Below are 14,559 nucleotides of genomic sequence, written 5' to 3'. Positions count from 1 at the left end.
GAACGGAAGCAGGCGCGAGTTGGGCGCGAAGTGCGAGTCTGTCGAAGGCCTAAATGTAAAAACTGTTCTAAATGTAATGACATTTGGTCCTAAATGTAATAAAGTCCTAAATGTAATAACATTTAGTCCTAAATGTAATAAGCCTCCATTGCAATCGTTTAACTGCCCTAGTGCATTATTGTTATAGCAGACATCCACATCGAGATGTTACACCCGTTCCTCACGTTGTAACCCAGTAACTACTGGACTTGTAATGACGTTGTAACCAGTTAATTAATGCATTGTAATCGGGATAGACCTATTGACAAATCTAGACCTGGGGGAGGGGTGAATGAGTAGCTAAAATGTCGTGTGTAATCTACGTATCACTGGCGCGCTAATTCGGATCGATCGATTCAGAAGAGATATATTTTTCCTTTATTTGCAAGCTCACACGCTTTATCTGTGCAATTAGCCGACACCTTTCTGGTCGTAAATTTGGTTTATCGATCATTTTCAAGGTGAGTATCACTAATAATAAAAGGTATTCTACTTTGTTTAATGTTCGAGGCACTTGTCTGATGATTTGATGATCGGATATGATCGATAAGTTATAAATATTTCTAAGCCTTTATTTACCTCTCAAAAATTCACGGGTCGATAGGTAAGCAAACCATCACAAATATTTTATAAACCAGTAATCGTGCATCTCATTTAAATTAATGAGAGCCATTTATTTGCGGGCTACAAGTACCAGTATTCACAATAGTGATTCATGCATGTGCGGCTTAACAGTCATCTCGCCATCAGTTACAATGGATATCATGACAGTTATTTTATATTTAAGATTATTGTCATTTCGAGAACTGAAAATAAAAATTCCAATCTACAAATAAAGTCACATTTAGCATGTTTATGTGTATTAATATATAGTCCCACAACGATCCATCGCATTCCAGATAACTGATGAACTGTCTAGTTGTCCTCGTGCACCGGTGCTGTACCGGTGCGTAAAGGAATAACCATTGTATTTTCTTTGTTTAGGAGTCATTGGTTAGCTGTTATGTATTTTTTGGTCTTTGGTATCGGCTCTTGTGTACCGGTACCCGAGGACAAAACCAAAATGTGGATTACATTCATCTCATTACAATCCAACTATTTGTGGATTACAATATTTGCATTACAATCCAATAATTTATGGGTTACAATCATCTCATCACCATCCAATAATTTGTGGATTACAATTATCTAATTTAAATTCAATCATTTGTGAATGCTATTATCTCATAACAATCCAAAAATTTGTGGATTACAATTATTTCCTTACAATGCAATAATTTGTGGGTTACAATCATCTCATTACAATCCATTATTATGTGGCTGCGATAGTACGTGCACTCTGATTGGTTAATTAGGGGTCCAGAATCCCCCGGTAATTGCTTATGGGCATTACAGATTTTTCCCCCCACAAAACCTAGTGAAAGTGACTTTCCCTGAAAGAAACTTCGTTGAAAAAAGACAAAATTGAACATTGAACAAAACATGTATCTCTTCTTTAAATATGAGTTCTGAAGAAGATTTTCTTCATAAGTTTATTACCCTGATGAAATTGTGATGTAAATGATAGGCAATGTAGATGTTCTCTCTATTCCGCTTGCTTTGCCTATGTGAAGGCATATAATAAATAACTTAACAGACTTCGGGCTGAATTTTTGCTTTATGGACCATACCCAGAGGCTCAGTCCATAAAGCAAACATTTCATCCCTCAGTCTGGAATTTTACAGTAAAGCCATTGCGCATGGTGCACATGGTTATTACGTAAATAATTTTTGGATTACAATCATCTCATTACAATTCAATAATTTGTGGATTACAATCATTTTATTACAATCCAATAATTTGTGGATCATCTCAGTACAATTCAATGGTTTGTGGGTTACAGTCATCTCATTGCAATCCAACCATTATATATGCTTCCTTCTATACCTTATGTATTTTAAGGATTTTGCTGGCAATTGAAGTCTTAGTATTTCCTAAAGTTTTTCACTTATTACTTTTCAAACAATAATGATTCCATGGCAAGTACAATAAGATGGAAAGAGTATAGTTATAATATAGCTTTTGGGATGCAAAAGACAAAGTGCTGTTCACTTGGATTCATTGTAGAAAACATTAGCTTTAAGAAACACTTGCCAATACTGATAAGGAATCCAGTCTGAATGCAAGCATCTTATACGTATAAACTGCAGGAATCGCAGTGTGTTAAAAGAAAATCAGGCTCAAAGTAGCCTATCAGGCCAGAGTAGTCCAATGGGATCATGCCCATCAGTGATATGGTCCATGAACCTTCACAGTCCCTGACAAGGTGGTACATGGACTGGGTCCACAACAGTGGACCATGGACCTGGGTTACGATAATTGCAATACAATCTAACTTAATTTTTGTATTACATTATCATCTCAATACAATCCAATAATTTGTGGGTTACAATCACCTCAATACAATCCAATAATTTGTGGGTTACAATCACCTCAATATAATACAACACATTATTATATGGCTGCGATAGTACACGTGCTCTGATTGGTTAATTAGCGGTCCGTAATCCTCCGGTAAACGCCCACGGGCATTACAGATTTTTACAGTGTTCCTGTGTGTTTGTTTTTAATTATATATTTATATTTTTGAACTTGATTTTTCCGGCTTTTAATCTGACTGGACAATCATAGTGACACCAATAGGAAACTGCTGTCTTTTAGTCACTATACTTAGCATTTTATTTGAGCAATTCAGTCAATTCAATTTATACTTCTTTGTCTGGTTTAGGTAATGAAGTTGAGCTGTTTGACAACTCCAACAAACTCGTTTGTCGGGGTGTTGTAACTGCTCAAGCCATGGTACACGGCCGGGCACTGAAAACCGGATGGGCCGCAGCGATGATACAGGATATCTTGTCAAAGGAAAAAGTGGAGCCATGGCAAGAATATCCCACCCATTCTGGGGAAGTAGAAGAAGGGAGTTTTGTCGCCTGGCCGACTGCTTACATCCAACCGCGACGAGAAGCTCTGCAAACTGCCCGGCCGAAACAAAACCTTTCGGAGACGCAGGGTTTAAAGGATGCCCTTCATCCCGACAAGTTTGTCTCTCCCGGGACAATAATGTCCAGGGAGAGACAGCTACGAAGTAGAAAGTGAAAACATTATGATTCCACTATTGCGCCATTTTACCATATTTGGACATGAGAACGCGCAGATCATGAGCCTGTAATGCCCCGGTTTGACTGTTTTAGAACAGAGCAAATACGGACGGAAAGCGTAGAGCAACAAAATGGTTGGACAAAAGGGAGCAAAATTGACTTGTTTACGTCCTTTACGCTTGACTTTTAAGCGACGACCTTTCGACGGGAACGCATTTTTTTAACTCAACAGAAGGAAACTTGCGAGGACATTTAATTCTTTTTGCTTGTGTTGTTTTCGTCATTCGCGCACGCTTCATGAGATCGATAAGATTCTCAGGCGATGGAGGTTGTATTTCAAAAACTAGGTGCCAAAATGCTAGAAAATGGCGCAATAATGAAATAATAAATCCCTTATTGGATGGTTTAACATGTAATACGTCCGGACATTTAGCTCGTTTTGCTACGCAACTCGCAAAATACCCGCGCGTATTATATGTTAAACCATCCAATAAGGTGTATGTAACGGTTCACTGTAAAGTTAAGCAACCACACAGAGGACGACAACGAAAATGCAACGTGGGAGGCTAACCTTTCCTTCTGGAAATTTCATTGAGACTCTTGAAACTATTTACATTCATAGAATGGTGCTGACAAAGACATAAAGCTTTATTTGAGGTTATTCGTGTTGTTTCTTTGTACAGTTTAGCAGATTGCAAAACACATGTGCAGGTCTTTGCCCTGCAGTGTTCTTCCTCCCCTTCTCTTAAGCGATGTTCTCGTTGCCAACGCTGTTGTGGTTGCGTAAATTCCCTATTGTAAAGAAAAAAAGCAGTTTGCATGGAATGAGATAACCAAAGTTGTAATTCATAAGTCTGTTTATCGTTTCCTTTTCTCATGATTCTGTGTTCTCTTAGTCGATACTAATCTGTTACATCTTGCTGACTTATATTCTATTTTAAATACAAAATCATGATTAGGATAGGAACGAAGGATCCTCCACTGTCACTTGCTACTACACACTCTAATAAATCACTGTACATATCAATAAATAGGATAGCCGAGATATATTAAAATGAACTTATTGATGCGTTTTAGCGTATGATGTACATAAGACAATGTATGTTCCAATGCTACGTCTTCAGAAGATACTTAACAGTACGACCAGTGTTTTCGACTCTCCCCTGGATGCTAGTCCATTTCAGGGTCACCCCCTCCCCCTCCCCCTCCCCCAGCAGTTAATACACCGGTTCCCATGTATCATCACCCGACTGAAGAGAGGCATAGTAAAGGTTAAGTGTCTTGCCCAAGAACATAACGCAGTGCCCTTACAAGAGCTATTTTTTGGGCCCAGTGCATGCTAACCCGGCATAAGGTATATTTTTTGGTCCAGCGCATACCGTGACAATTTGTCCACCACGCCCCCATGCGTCTCTATACAATAGTGACAGGGTTCGCACTCACCTTGAAAGTCCTTGAAAATCCTTGAATGTCATAAAAAAAATTCACGACCTTAAAAGTCCTTGAAAATTGCAGACAGTGCTGGAAAGCCCTTGAATTCACTAAATTCACCCCATTTTTCAGTCTGTTTTTGTGTCTACCCCATTTTTCAGCCTCTTTTTGAAATAGAGTAAAATCGGGGCGAAGAGTTGATATGCCGGGTATACGATATAGAGCTTAGTGTGTTAAATTCACAAAATTCACCCCATTTTTTAGTTTCTTTTTGAAATATAGTAAAATCGGGGTGAATAGTTGGTTAGCCAGGTATAGGACATAGCGCTTAGTATGTTAAATTCACAAAATCCACCCCATTTTTTAGTTTCTTTTTGAAATACAGTAAAATCGAGGTGAATAGTTGGTTAGCCAGGTATAGAACATAGCGCTTAGTATGTTAAATTTACAAAATTCACCCCATTTTTTAGTTTCCCTTTGAAATACAGTAAAATCGGGGTGAAGAGTTGGTATGCCGGGTATAGTACATAGCGCTTAGTATGTTAAATTTACAAAATTCACCCCATTTTTTAGTTTCCCTTTGAAATACAGTAAAATCGGGGTGAAGAGCTGATATGCCGGGTATAGGATATAGCGCCTATTATGTTAAATTTACAAAATTCACCCCGTTTTTCAGTTCCTTGAGGAAACTTGGTTTGAGAAATCGAGAAGTTCGAGAAATTGGCCATTTCAAAGACGAGCGGGTACGAACATATTTTTTCTTGGTACCAACCTTCAGTATCGATTTGATTGAAAACGAGGCATGTCATCGGGAAGCCTTCCCGAGACAACTTCTCGCGTGCCGAGTTTAACATAATTGCTAGAATATAGGTTTTCAAGGGCAAATTTATATTGTTAACATAAAATTTAACTCAGCCAAGGTAACAGTAGCGGAGTAAACGAAAGGAACTTAAAGGAAGGAGAAATGAGGATTTGAATATTTAAACGAGCTCTAAGTAATTATGCAAGATCGACTTTGACTCGGTCAGTAAGAACAACTCTTTTCATATAAACGCTCTGTAAAGATGGTTTGGTATGGAGGGTAACCCTCCTACCAGGGACAACTCTCCTTCATATAAACAGGGCCTAACGCTGCTTGCAGTGTCTTATTCACAAATATTAGCAAAAAAATTCTCACTCTTTGACTCGTTATCCGAAAAACGTTGTTAATATTTGTCACACGATTGATTACAGTCATTTTTGCTGCACATTGGACTTCAAAGAACGACATTATATCCCCATACGAGTGCATTGTTAAGCTAAGCAAGCAGGAATTAAGTCAGCTTGGGAACATGATAAAAATGCATGGAGTGTTCCTAAAAATTCCCAAGTACTTATACAACACAACAATACAGGAGGACAAGTTTTTATTTCTTTTATATAATGTTAAAGAAATTGTGCGCGCTACAACTTGTGACCAATCATAGAGTACGCAATTTGTCGATGATTTTACGTTGGTACTAAATTATAGTTGCACTGCGTTGTTAGGTATTACTTTCTCAAGCATCATATTTCCCACGATTTCAAGTCGAATTCTGTAAATGTTATCAGTGAACCAAGACAAAAACAGTACATAGGAACATTTGTTTAATGCTCCAGAAATGAGAATGTTGTCTAGCCTTAGATCATATACAGACTTGTCAAAACTACGGTACTTATTACAAATAGTCAGTAATCCTTGTCCGAATACTTAATATAAATAGTCACACTTCAACATCACTATCATTGTCATCATCTTCATCACTTTCAAACTCTTCGCCTGCATTCCAGAAATCGAGTACATTGACTTCCTGGACATTTTGACAGCTACTATAATTACAGAAAGATGAAAAAAAAAAAACAGTAATGGCAATAACACAATGAAGGTGCTGTAAAAAAAAAATGATCAATTTTTAATGATTAATTTTATTGATCAAATTATTCATCCATTAATAATAAGATCAGTCAATAGCCACAACAAACATTATTTTAGAATGTAATGAATAATTCACAGAAATAAGAAAAAGAAGAGACAATTTAATGCAGAGATTAAAAAAGACACACCTTGTTAGGTTCATTTCTACTTGAAGGATAGGCAGCCATGAAGTTATCCACATTTTCTTGATTGTGAAAAAACATGTTTTCACTGAGTGGGGGTCGATAACTTCCACCAGAAGACTTTTTTCTAGGCAGCCCAAAACAGGCATCCAGAGACAAGAATATTCTACCATTTTCCTGTTGACAATTATTGGACAATAAATTTGTAAAGTATAACATTACATTTTGTAGACAAAAGGATTTAAGGTGTTGTAATTATACAACCTGCATAACAAGGTCATAAATTATCTAAACAGGTCTTTGTTATTTATAAATTGTTATTTGTCCTTTTTTGTGAACACTAATAAAATTGATAGTGGGTAATAATTATATATACATGAAACAAACAGCAACTATATATGTGTGTGGAAGCACTTCACCTAAACATCTGATAATATAGCATATTTGCAAGAGTGTTAGCCTTTAAATTTTGTGCATTTGCAAACTATTGGAATTGTTGGACTGAATATATATTACAAACCAAATGAACAGAGAACTAAAAATGCACCACAACATAACATTTAATCTCTATATTGAAAACTACTTTAATTAATCTGAATTTAGTTCTTTGAAAATGGCAGCAGAGGTTTTCAAAGTTTTACCTTGGGACAAGCAGGACAAACTGGACACCTGAGTGGGCAAACCTCATTTTCAGTAAAACACTGGAGAGCCTTTACATGATACCTGTTGTAAAGAGACATACCTTTAATGTGCACAGTGTTTACACTAATAAGCATTTTAAACTAATAAAAGCATCTATCGAGTTCAAATTACCAAACCATATGGTATTTTTTGAACCAGCATTAATGACAATAGATAATTATTTGTTGCACTATTGTGGCCTAAGAATTAAATCAGATATTTGAGTAATTTCTTCTTTCACTTGTAGTCTTATATTTTCTGGAAAATACTTTTAATTATATGTAAAACTCAATCAAAAGGGATATTGGTTGTTTTTATTCCTTTTCACACAACAAAGTAACAAGAATTATCTCTGTATTAAATAATAATTTTTTAACATAACCACTTAAATAAAAACTCTGCAAATCAGTTTGAGTCTGGAAGTTTAGAACTTGCAGAAGGAATTGGATTCTAAAAAAAAAAATTGAAGAACACCGGGTGTCACCAAATGCACTGAATACAGGAGCTCACCTCTAGAGACTTTGCATGGTTTTACAACCTAAACTGTGTTGATCACAAGGTATTTCTAACTTTTAACTTGACCAAATTTCTATGGTCTTCATTACCATCTACCGAGGTATCAGTTGATGCTTTGTGTCAAATTTATAACACTTCATTCAGTTCTCTTTGTTTTAAACTGGTTATCTGCATATATCACCATAAATTACCATACATAGAAACAAAGGATAATAAAATTTAAACTAAGGATAAAGTTGATCCAAAACATTTAACTACAATCTAAGTTACTCATTAAAACACTTCTAAAGGTCTTATACACATAAAACTGGGATGTTGCAAGATAACTGTTTGCTGGAAGTTCTAAATTCACAAACATTAATTGTTAAGCCACCTGAATTCCTCAAAGCTGTCAATAAATTGGTCATATATCTTCCTTTTCTGCAATTAAAACAATAAATAACAAATATAACAATTTGCTACATCTGTTCTATTGTAAATCTATCACGAATGCTATTCTCTGATTGGCTGCCCTACCCACTATCTATTCTGTGATAGATAGTGAGTAGTAATCAGTTTGAGTCTGGAAGTTTAGAACTTGCAGAAGGAACTGGATTCTATTCTGCAGTATACAGTACTGCACATTCACCATTATCATAACATTGTGTGGTTTGCAATATTTCATTTGGTGGTATTTTTTGTCTTCCAAATATTTGTTAGCTGGGAAAGTTCTCATAAGCGGACATCTAGGCTACACCTCTGGTGGTGGCCGCTTATGAGAACAGTTCTTGTAAGGTGGCCAGCTCCAGTTACAGACACTTTTAACATGTCCCGAGGGTGTACATGTATGAGAGCTTCAACTGTATTTTCATTTGTTTAGTTTCAGTATCTATGAAGGAGATCATGATAAAGTTTTGGCTAGGTCATGAAGATTTATACTAAAGCAATAATATATTATGATCTCATGATTTCTATATTATTTGTGTGATGGTTTATTTGGTTTTGCCCTCAATAATTCAGGGTCGGCCAGCGGGGGACAGTGGTATACCAGTATACCCGAAAAAGATCTGCCAAAATACCCCAAAACACCCAAGATTTCTCCCAATATACCTAAAATTAATCAAAGCGTTATATAGTCTACTATATACCCGAAATTAGTAGTATACCCATCTTTCAGCTGAAATATACCGTATACCCGAATTAAAAAAGCCCCTTAATACCATATACCCAAAAACCCTGGCCGACCCTGATAACTATCACATGATGGAGTCGTTTACAGCTAAACCTATAACGAACCTTTATGAGAGGGTGGGAGTAGAAGTCTAAGGCCTTCACAAGATCAAAAATGGAAACTTGGCATTCCATCGCAAGTGCCAGGGTAAATTCCATCAGACTTGTGGTGAATGCCAAGGTTGGTTCCACTGGCGTAGCAGGCCACAAACCTTGAAACAGAAAACTCTCTGCCACACTAAAACAAGTGCAACAGAGAATCTTCAATAGATGCTGACCACCTTCAGAAAAAAATATTCAACAAGGAAGAACATTGCTGACTTTATACCGATATTTTAATAACCTTAGAATTAAGCTCACCAAAACAATATAAATGTTTACAATATATTAAATAACTGCAAAAAGTGAATACCAGGACTACATTAACATGAACAACAATCATGGTTTGGTCTTTAGGGATAGCTTTACCTCTTTCATCTATAACCGTTATTTCCCTTGTGTAGGAAAATGAGCAAGAATGATAGGGATTACTCAATGTCCTGTCAGGAACAGTGTGCAATTTCCAAACACCGTCCTGAAAAGTTCAGTATAAAAAAAAGACAAGCTTAATAAATTTCTTAAACCCGGGTTACTCTTCTGGGCAAAAAACAAAATTGATAATTATAAAGGTCATGCATACCTGTATTATTTCTGGGTGATGAAAATGATGTTTGGTCTGATGCAGGTGATTACAGCAATCAAGGCAGAAGTATGCCGTAAAGCTACAATCCCTGCATCGACTTTCCACCGTTTTACCACAATTACATTGATGGGGCACGAAACCTTCCATTTCAACAGAGAACTTCAGCAATGTGGATCGCAAGGATTCCCAGTTTTTGTGGAGCCTTTCCTTGCGCATTTTGTAGGAGCTGGTGGAGGAAGTGGGCACCACATCATCGTCGGAATCTGGCGGGTCACCATCACACAAAGCGCACGGATCTTCCTCTTCTTCACCTTGTTCCACATCTTCCACACTACGATGTTGCTCTTTTTCCAGAGGCAGAGTAGAAGGAAGTTGGACGGTGGATTTCCGGGTTTTATTTGATCTGTCTACCACTTTAAAGGAGGAAAATCCTTTCCTCTTACCCGGCCCAAAAAACATTCCCATCGAAATCCAATATGGCGTCTCTTATGGGCAATTTAGTTACTCATTCACCCCTCCCCCAGGTCTAGATTTGTCAATCGGTCTATCCCGATTACAAAGCATTAATTGACTGGTTACAACGTCATTACAAGTCCAGTAGTTACTGGGTTACAACGTGAGGAACGGGTGGACAAGACGCCCTGCTGTTGTCTTTTTATTGCTCGTTGTTTGTTCATGCGGTCGGGTCATGACTGGGATTGCTAAAGTCATCGTGAGTTTTTTTCGAAAAGGTGAAGAAGTCGCCATCGAAGCAGGGTCCCAGTAGACAAAGAAGCTCATAGAGGAGTATCTGAACTAAAAAAACATCTTACGGAGTTTATAGGACTAAAGGAGCAGGCACATCAATATGGAATTGGCGGATTTTCGTTAAAGTTATTTCGCCTGGCGAAATCGCCTGCGGGCAAATGCGAAAATTTTGCGATTGTGACGGATGGGCAATGGCAGCTTGAACTTCCAAATTTAATATCGGATGAAAGTAGCAGTGAGCTCAACGGTAAGTGTGGAACGCGTGCAGCGGAGTTTGATGAATCACTTTAGTTCTGTAGTTAAATATTAAGCTCAAATATTAACGTGGTTAAACTCTGGTTCCACCGTTTTTTGTTTGTTGTTTTGTGGAGCGGAATGTTTTTTTTTTCTTTTTCACCGTCCATTTAAATGCGAAAATTGAGTAGAAAAATCTCTACAAAGAAGTAGCGAGTAAAGCAGTTTATAAGCTTCTTTCTGATTAATTGGTGAATGAACAACAGTGTAGCTTAACATATTAAAGACCCCGTTTATTTATACACACCCTTAAATTTATTCGTTTCTGAAAACCAGACGTTCAAATAATATTCAATTCTCTCCTCGAGGGAAGAACTGGGTAAGTTTCTCAAAAGCCTACTAAAGAGAAAACTTAAAACACACGGTATTTAATATTTTAGTACACATTATCCAAGAGGTCACAAACTGGACCGGAAAGCCACTAGTGTTGCTGAAGGCGCCGGCTACATCTGATAAAAGCAAGCAGAAGTCAATGAACGACACTGAGAAGAAAGGTCACGAGTCAAAAGAGAGAAGGAAACGGAAATCACGAGAAGAAGCAAAAGAAGATGAAAATCTGGCAAAGTGGATCATGACTGAAGGAGGTGACATCGAGAGAAACGAAAGGCAACAAGGAGACCTTCAAAAGTTTCAGGATGGTAGGGCTGAATTAGCACTTGTAGTTCGTTTACCTGATTTTCAAAAGTCATAAATTTCGCTACTTTGGAAATTCTGCGGTATTCCTTGTTTATAAACACTGCCTTGTTTATACAACGAAAAATGCTCACTTGGTGCGTTCGCTATGTAAAGATAGTTTCTTTTAAATTCCGGCTAAAAACTGTATTTTTATCACTTTGATGGGCATGGTGGCGCATTCTGCGTGCTAAAATAAAGAATTTGCCGGGCTAAAATGTATTTTTAAAAATAAACCAAGACAATCAATGTTCGCGCCGTCTTCTTGTAGCGTTGGTAAAAGAAACCGTGGAGCTATTTTTAAAGCCCAAATCATGGCTGAAAACACAGAAAACAACAAAAAATTTGTAAATTCTCAATCTTCTCAGGTAGGGAAGAAGATCTTAAAAAGTTAGATGCTGATTCCATGGCCGATATGCCCAGGATTTTGGAACAATTTGCAAGGAATCTCTGAAGCGCACATCTAGATGGGCAGCAAAGTACTACACGCATGACAAATCCTACTATCCGGTACCTCAATCCGCCATGCCCCTTTCTGCTATAGCTACGATAACACCTTTGCCAAGTGAAGACATAACACCAGGGATGGAAGGACAGATCAAAGAGTGGCTAGAGAGTTACAGACCAGTACGCCAACGGACGGTTAGGAGTGAGACCACAAAAGATAAGGCTGGGGCCTTGCCGCCAGCTGTCTGCGCCGTTCACCACACCGACGAGTCTGAAGAGAGGCTTCGATATCCTGAAGAAAACACTGTATCGTCAGCAAATGTACAACGCGTTGTCAGCATACAATTTGTGGACGAAGGGGATGTTACTGAGGTGTTTGAAGATCACAGAGAAGTACAAATCGATGAGTATGTGACAGATTCGGATGAAGAGGAATCAGATTTTGAACAGAGCGTGTGTTACCCGATCCGGCAGGGCTGTTCGTGCATTTGTGCGTCTCGACATGTAAGAGGTACTAACAGTTAAGAAATCCATTTAACGGTGCAGATTGATACGTATGACAACCAAATTTTTGGCAAAAAAAAAGAGAAAAAAAAGAAACCTCGCAGAAAAGCCACGAGAGCCGTTGAATAATAAGTGTAGTGAGTTTTTGTGGACGTCTCGGAAAAAAGACTTCCGTAGCTTACAAATTAAAATTAGGTATCCCAGGGGCTAGAGTGGGTGTTTCATTCTTTGTAGAATTTACCTCTCTTGATTTACTTCGATGCCCCGTAGTCGACAGGAAACAAATTCACATCTATAATAAAAGCTTTGGTGAATTTTATCGGTATACTAGATTTGCAAACAAAAGTGGGGTAGATGAGCACGTTGCTAAATTAAAAAACAGCGTTAACGAGGTTTAAGTGAAAACAAATAATGAATTATTACAAGTATTATACTTCGTCTAGAGTTTAAAGTCTTAAAACTGGGCAAATTGCATGATAAATGTGAATAATTAACGTGTATTTTTAATTATTAACTGAGATTTAACGACAACCGACAAAGGTCAAAAATCTTAACCGACAACCGACAAAGTAATGAAATTTTAACCGACAACCGACATTTTGACCCCCCCATTCAGACCCTCTAAATAATACATCATGCTATGGACACCTAAACAGGTCATATGTTGTAATCATAAAATTCGGTTCGCGGCAAGCGCTTGAAACAGAGAGATATGAAAGACCTTTAAACCGTTTGACGGTTAATTTTAGGGTTCGTCACACCCATTTAAGAAGCTGGCGCGACTTAACCTTGCCCGACCCCACTCGACGGGAATCTTCGACTCGAGAGCCACGGCAGACAAGCGAACTTGTGAATCCCTTATTGAATCTATGTTCAATCAAAGAAAGTTTGTGGTATTTCGTCGCATTTGCAAACGGGGTCCCTCAGGTTGGAAATTAAAAAATTTGAACATTTTTGGCGAAGACAATTTATAAAGAATAAATCTCCCGTTATCTGCCTACATTTGAAATACGAGGTTTGTTTTTACATAAATTTTCTTATGGAATCAAATATAGCAGTTGTTTGCTCCAATGTCCCCTCATCCCAGAGTTCAGTCCAAATTCTAGAATGTTCTCCTTTGAGGCCAGGATGCCAAACAAAGTCTTGTTGTAAATGTAACAATAAATTAGAGTGAAGTTATCCTAAACTGCAAACTTAGCTGCTGTTTGTATTTTTTCCCTGGGCTCACAATGAGTTGGCCTTGAATGAGGTTGTCTACAAGAAGCTTGACCATTTTGTATCTGGATTCCAAGACATCTGAATTTGAAAAAAAATATTATATTTAAATATAGATATTAATGGCTCAGACCAGGCCTTTAAGATGGCTATAAGGAAAAGGGCATTCATTGGATTCTCAAATTGAGAAATCTCTGTTATATTGAGTGACTTTTATATTGGAGTTAGTACATCTCTCTCATAGATTTTATTAAAAAGGGGCTGAATACATTATTTTGTTTTTATCAAGGAGGGCCTCTTTATGTAACAAGGTTTGTTTAGTAACAGTTCCTATTATGAATCTTGAATGTTCCCAAACGTGACTAAAGGAATTTTGAAACCTTACTGATAGGTTTATTTGATTAAAAAGCATAAGCTTAAGAAACTGCGGCATGCAAGTGACCGATTCGATTCTCAGAATTATTCTAGTTTCAGTTGCGCCGAGCGTTATGTAAGCTTAATTCAACCCGCTACATCTATTCTTTAATAAGATTTTGATCACGTAACGAATATCGCAATTTTTACTCACCACAAACTTTCAAAATCGTAGCTTTACAGATGGCCACTCGACCCTTGTTTGTACCGGTCAATATGTCAACTGTTGTCCCTCCCTTCTTTTAACTCCACGGCACCAACGACGTTCTTTTCTTTTACAACACTCACGCTGTTCTCGTTTTCCCATTAAACCACAATAAAAGCTATCTTTATAGATGTTATATTAAGCAAAACAGTTGAGAAAAGCGATCAACCGATGAAAAGTACATTCAAAGATGAGCGCCAAATGGAGTCTTCTTTGTTTCAGATCACGGGCATGATCACGTGGATCTTTTAGGACTTGTCATTGGCTAGCAAAGTGAATCCGCCGATTG

General features: G+C 37.6%; 1 protein-coding gene and 1 long non-coding RNA gene across 4 annotated transcripts; one reads left to right on the top strand and one right to left on the bottom strand.

The window, feature by feature from the left end:
• The first annotated feature begins 364 nt into the window (after positions 1-364).
• Positions 365-4,264, top strand: LOC149050717 (uncharacterized). The gene is made up of 2 exons (XR_016184377.1): positions 365-500; positions 2,808-4,264. It is a non-coding gene; the product is annotated as an uncharacterized LOC149050717 (long non-coding RNA).
• Positions 4,265-5,997: 1,733 nt separating this feature from the next.
• Positions 5,998-10,274, bottom strand: LOC149050716 (uncharacterized). 3 transcript variants are annotated; one of them, XM_089198273.1, is made up of 7 exons: positions 9,770-10,274; positions 9,559-9,664; positions 9,157-9,371; positions 8,255-8,301; positions 7,326-7,407; positions 6,691-6,861; positions 5,998-6,456 (listed from the first exon to the last, which is right to left on the bottom strand). In XM_089198273.1, the coding sequence occupies exons 1-7, from the start codon at positions 10,235-10,237 to the stop codon at positions 6,454-6,456; spliced, it is 1,092 nt and encodes a 363-aa protein (XP_089054399.1). In that variant the 5' UTR covers positions 10,238-10,274; the 3' UTR covers positions 5,998-6,453. The 3 variants fall into 3 exon arrangements, with proteins under 3 accessions (XP_089054399.1, XP_089054396.1, XP_089054397.1); XM_089198270.1 differs by having other exon boundaries at positions 5,998-6,453; positions 9,770-10,262; XM_089198271.1 differs by lacking the exon at positions 5,998-6,456 and having other exon boundaries at positions 6,475-6,861; positions 9,770-10,262.
• Between the last annotated feature and the right edge of the window lie 4,285 nt (positions 10,275-14,559).

Source organism: Pocillopora damicornis, chromosome 2, assembly GCF_964200805.1.
Source record: "Pocillopora damicornis chromosome 2, jaPocDami1.2, whole genome shotgun sequence".
NCBI classification, from domain to species: domain Eukaryota; kingdom Metazoa; phylum Cnidaria; class Anthozoa; order Scleractinia; family Pocilloporidae; genus Pocillopora; species Pocillopora damicornis.
Note: the sequence above shows the minus strand (reverse complement) of the source record. Positions and strands in the feature narration are given on the sequence as shown.

Bases quoted from the DNA above. Each gene is read 5' to 3' on its own strand.
- LOC149050716 (XM_089198270.1), bottom strand. From the start codon at position 10,237: ATGGGAATGTTTTTTGGGCCGGGTAAGAGGAAAGGATTTTCCTCCTTT. The intron at 7,408-8,254 runs GTGGCTTAACAA...TCTTTACAACAG, and splicing joins GACAGCTTTGAGGAATTCAG to GTATCATGTAAAGGCTCTCC. The intron at 6,862-7,325 runs GTAAAACTTTGA...AATTGTCAACAG, and splicing joins TTTGTCCTGCTTGTCCCAAG to GAAAATGGTAGAATATTCTT.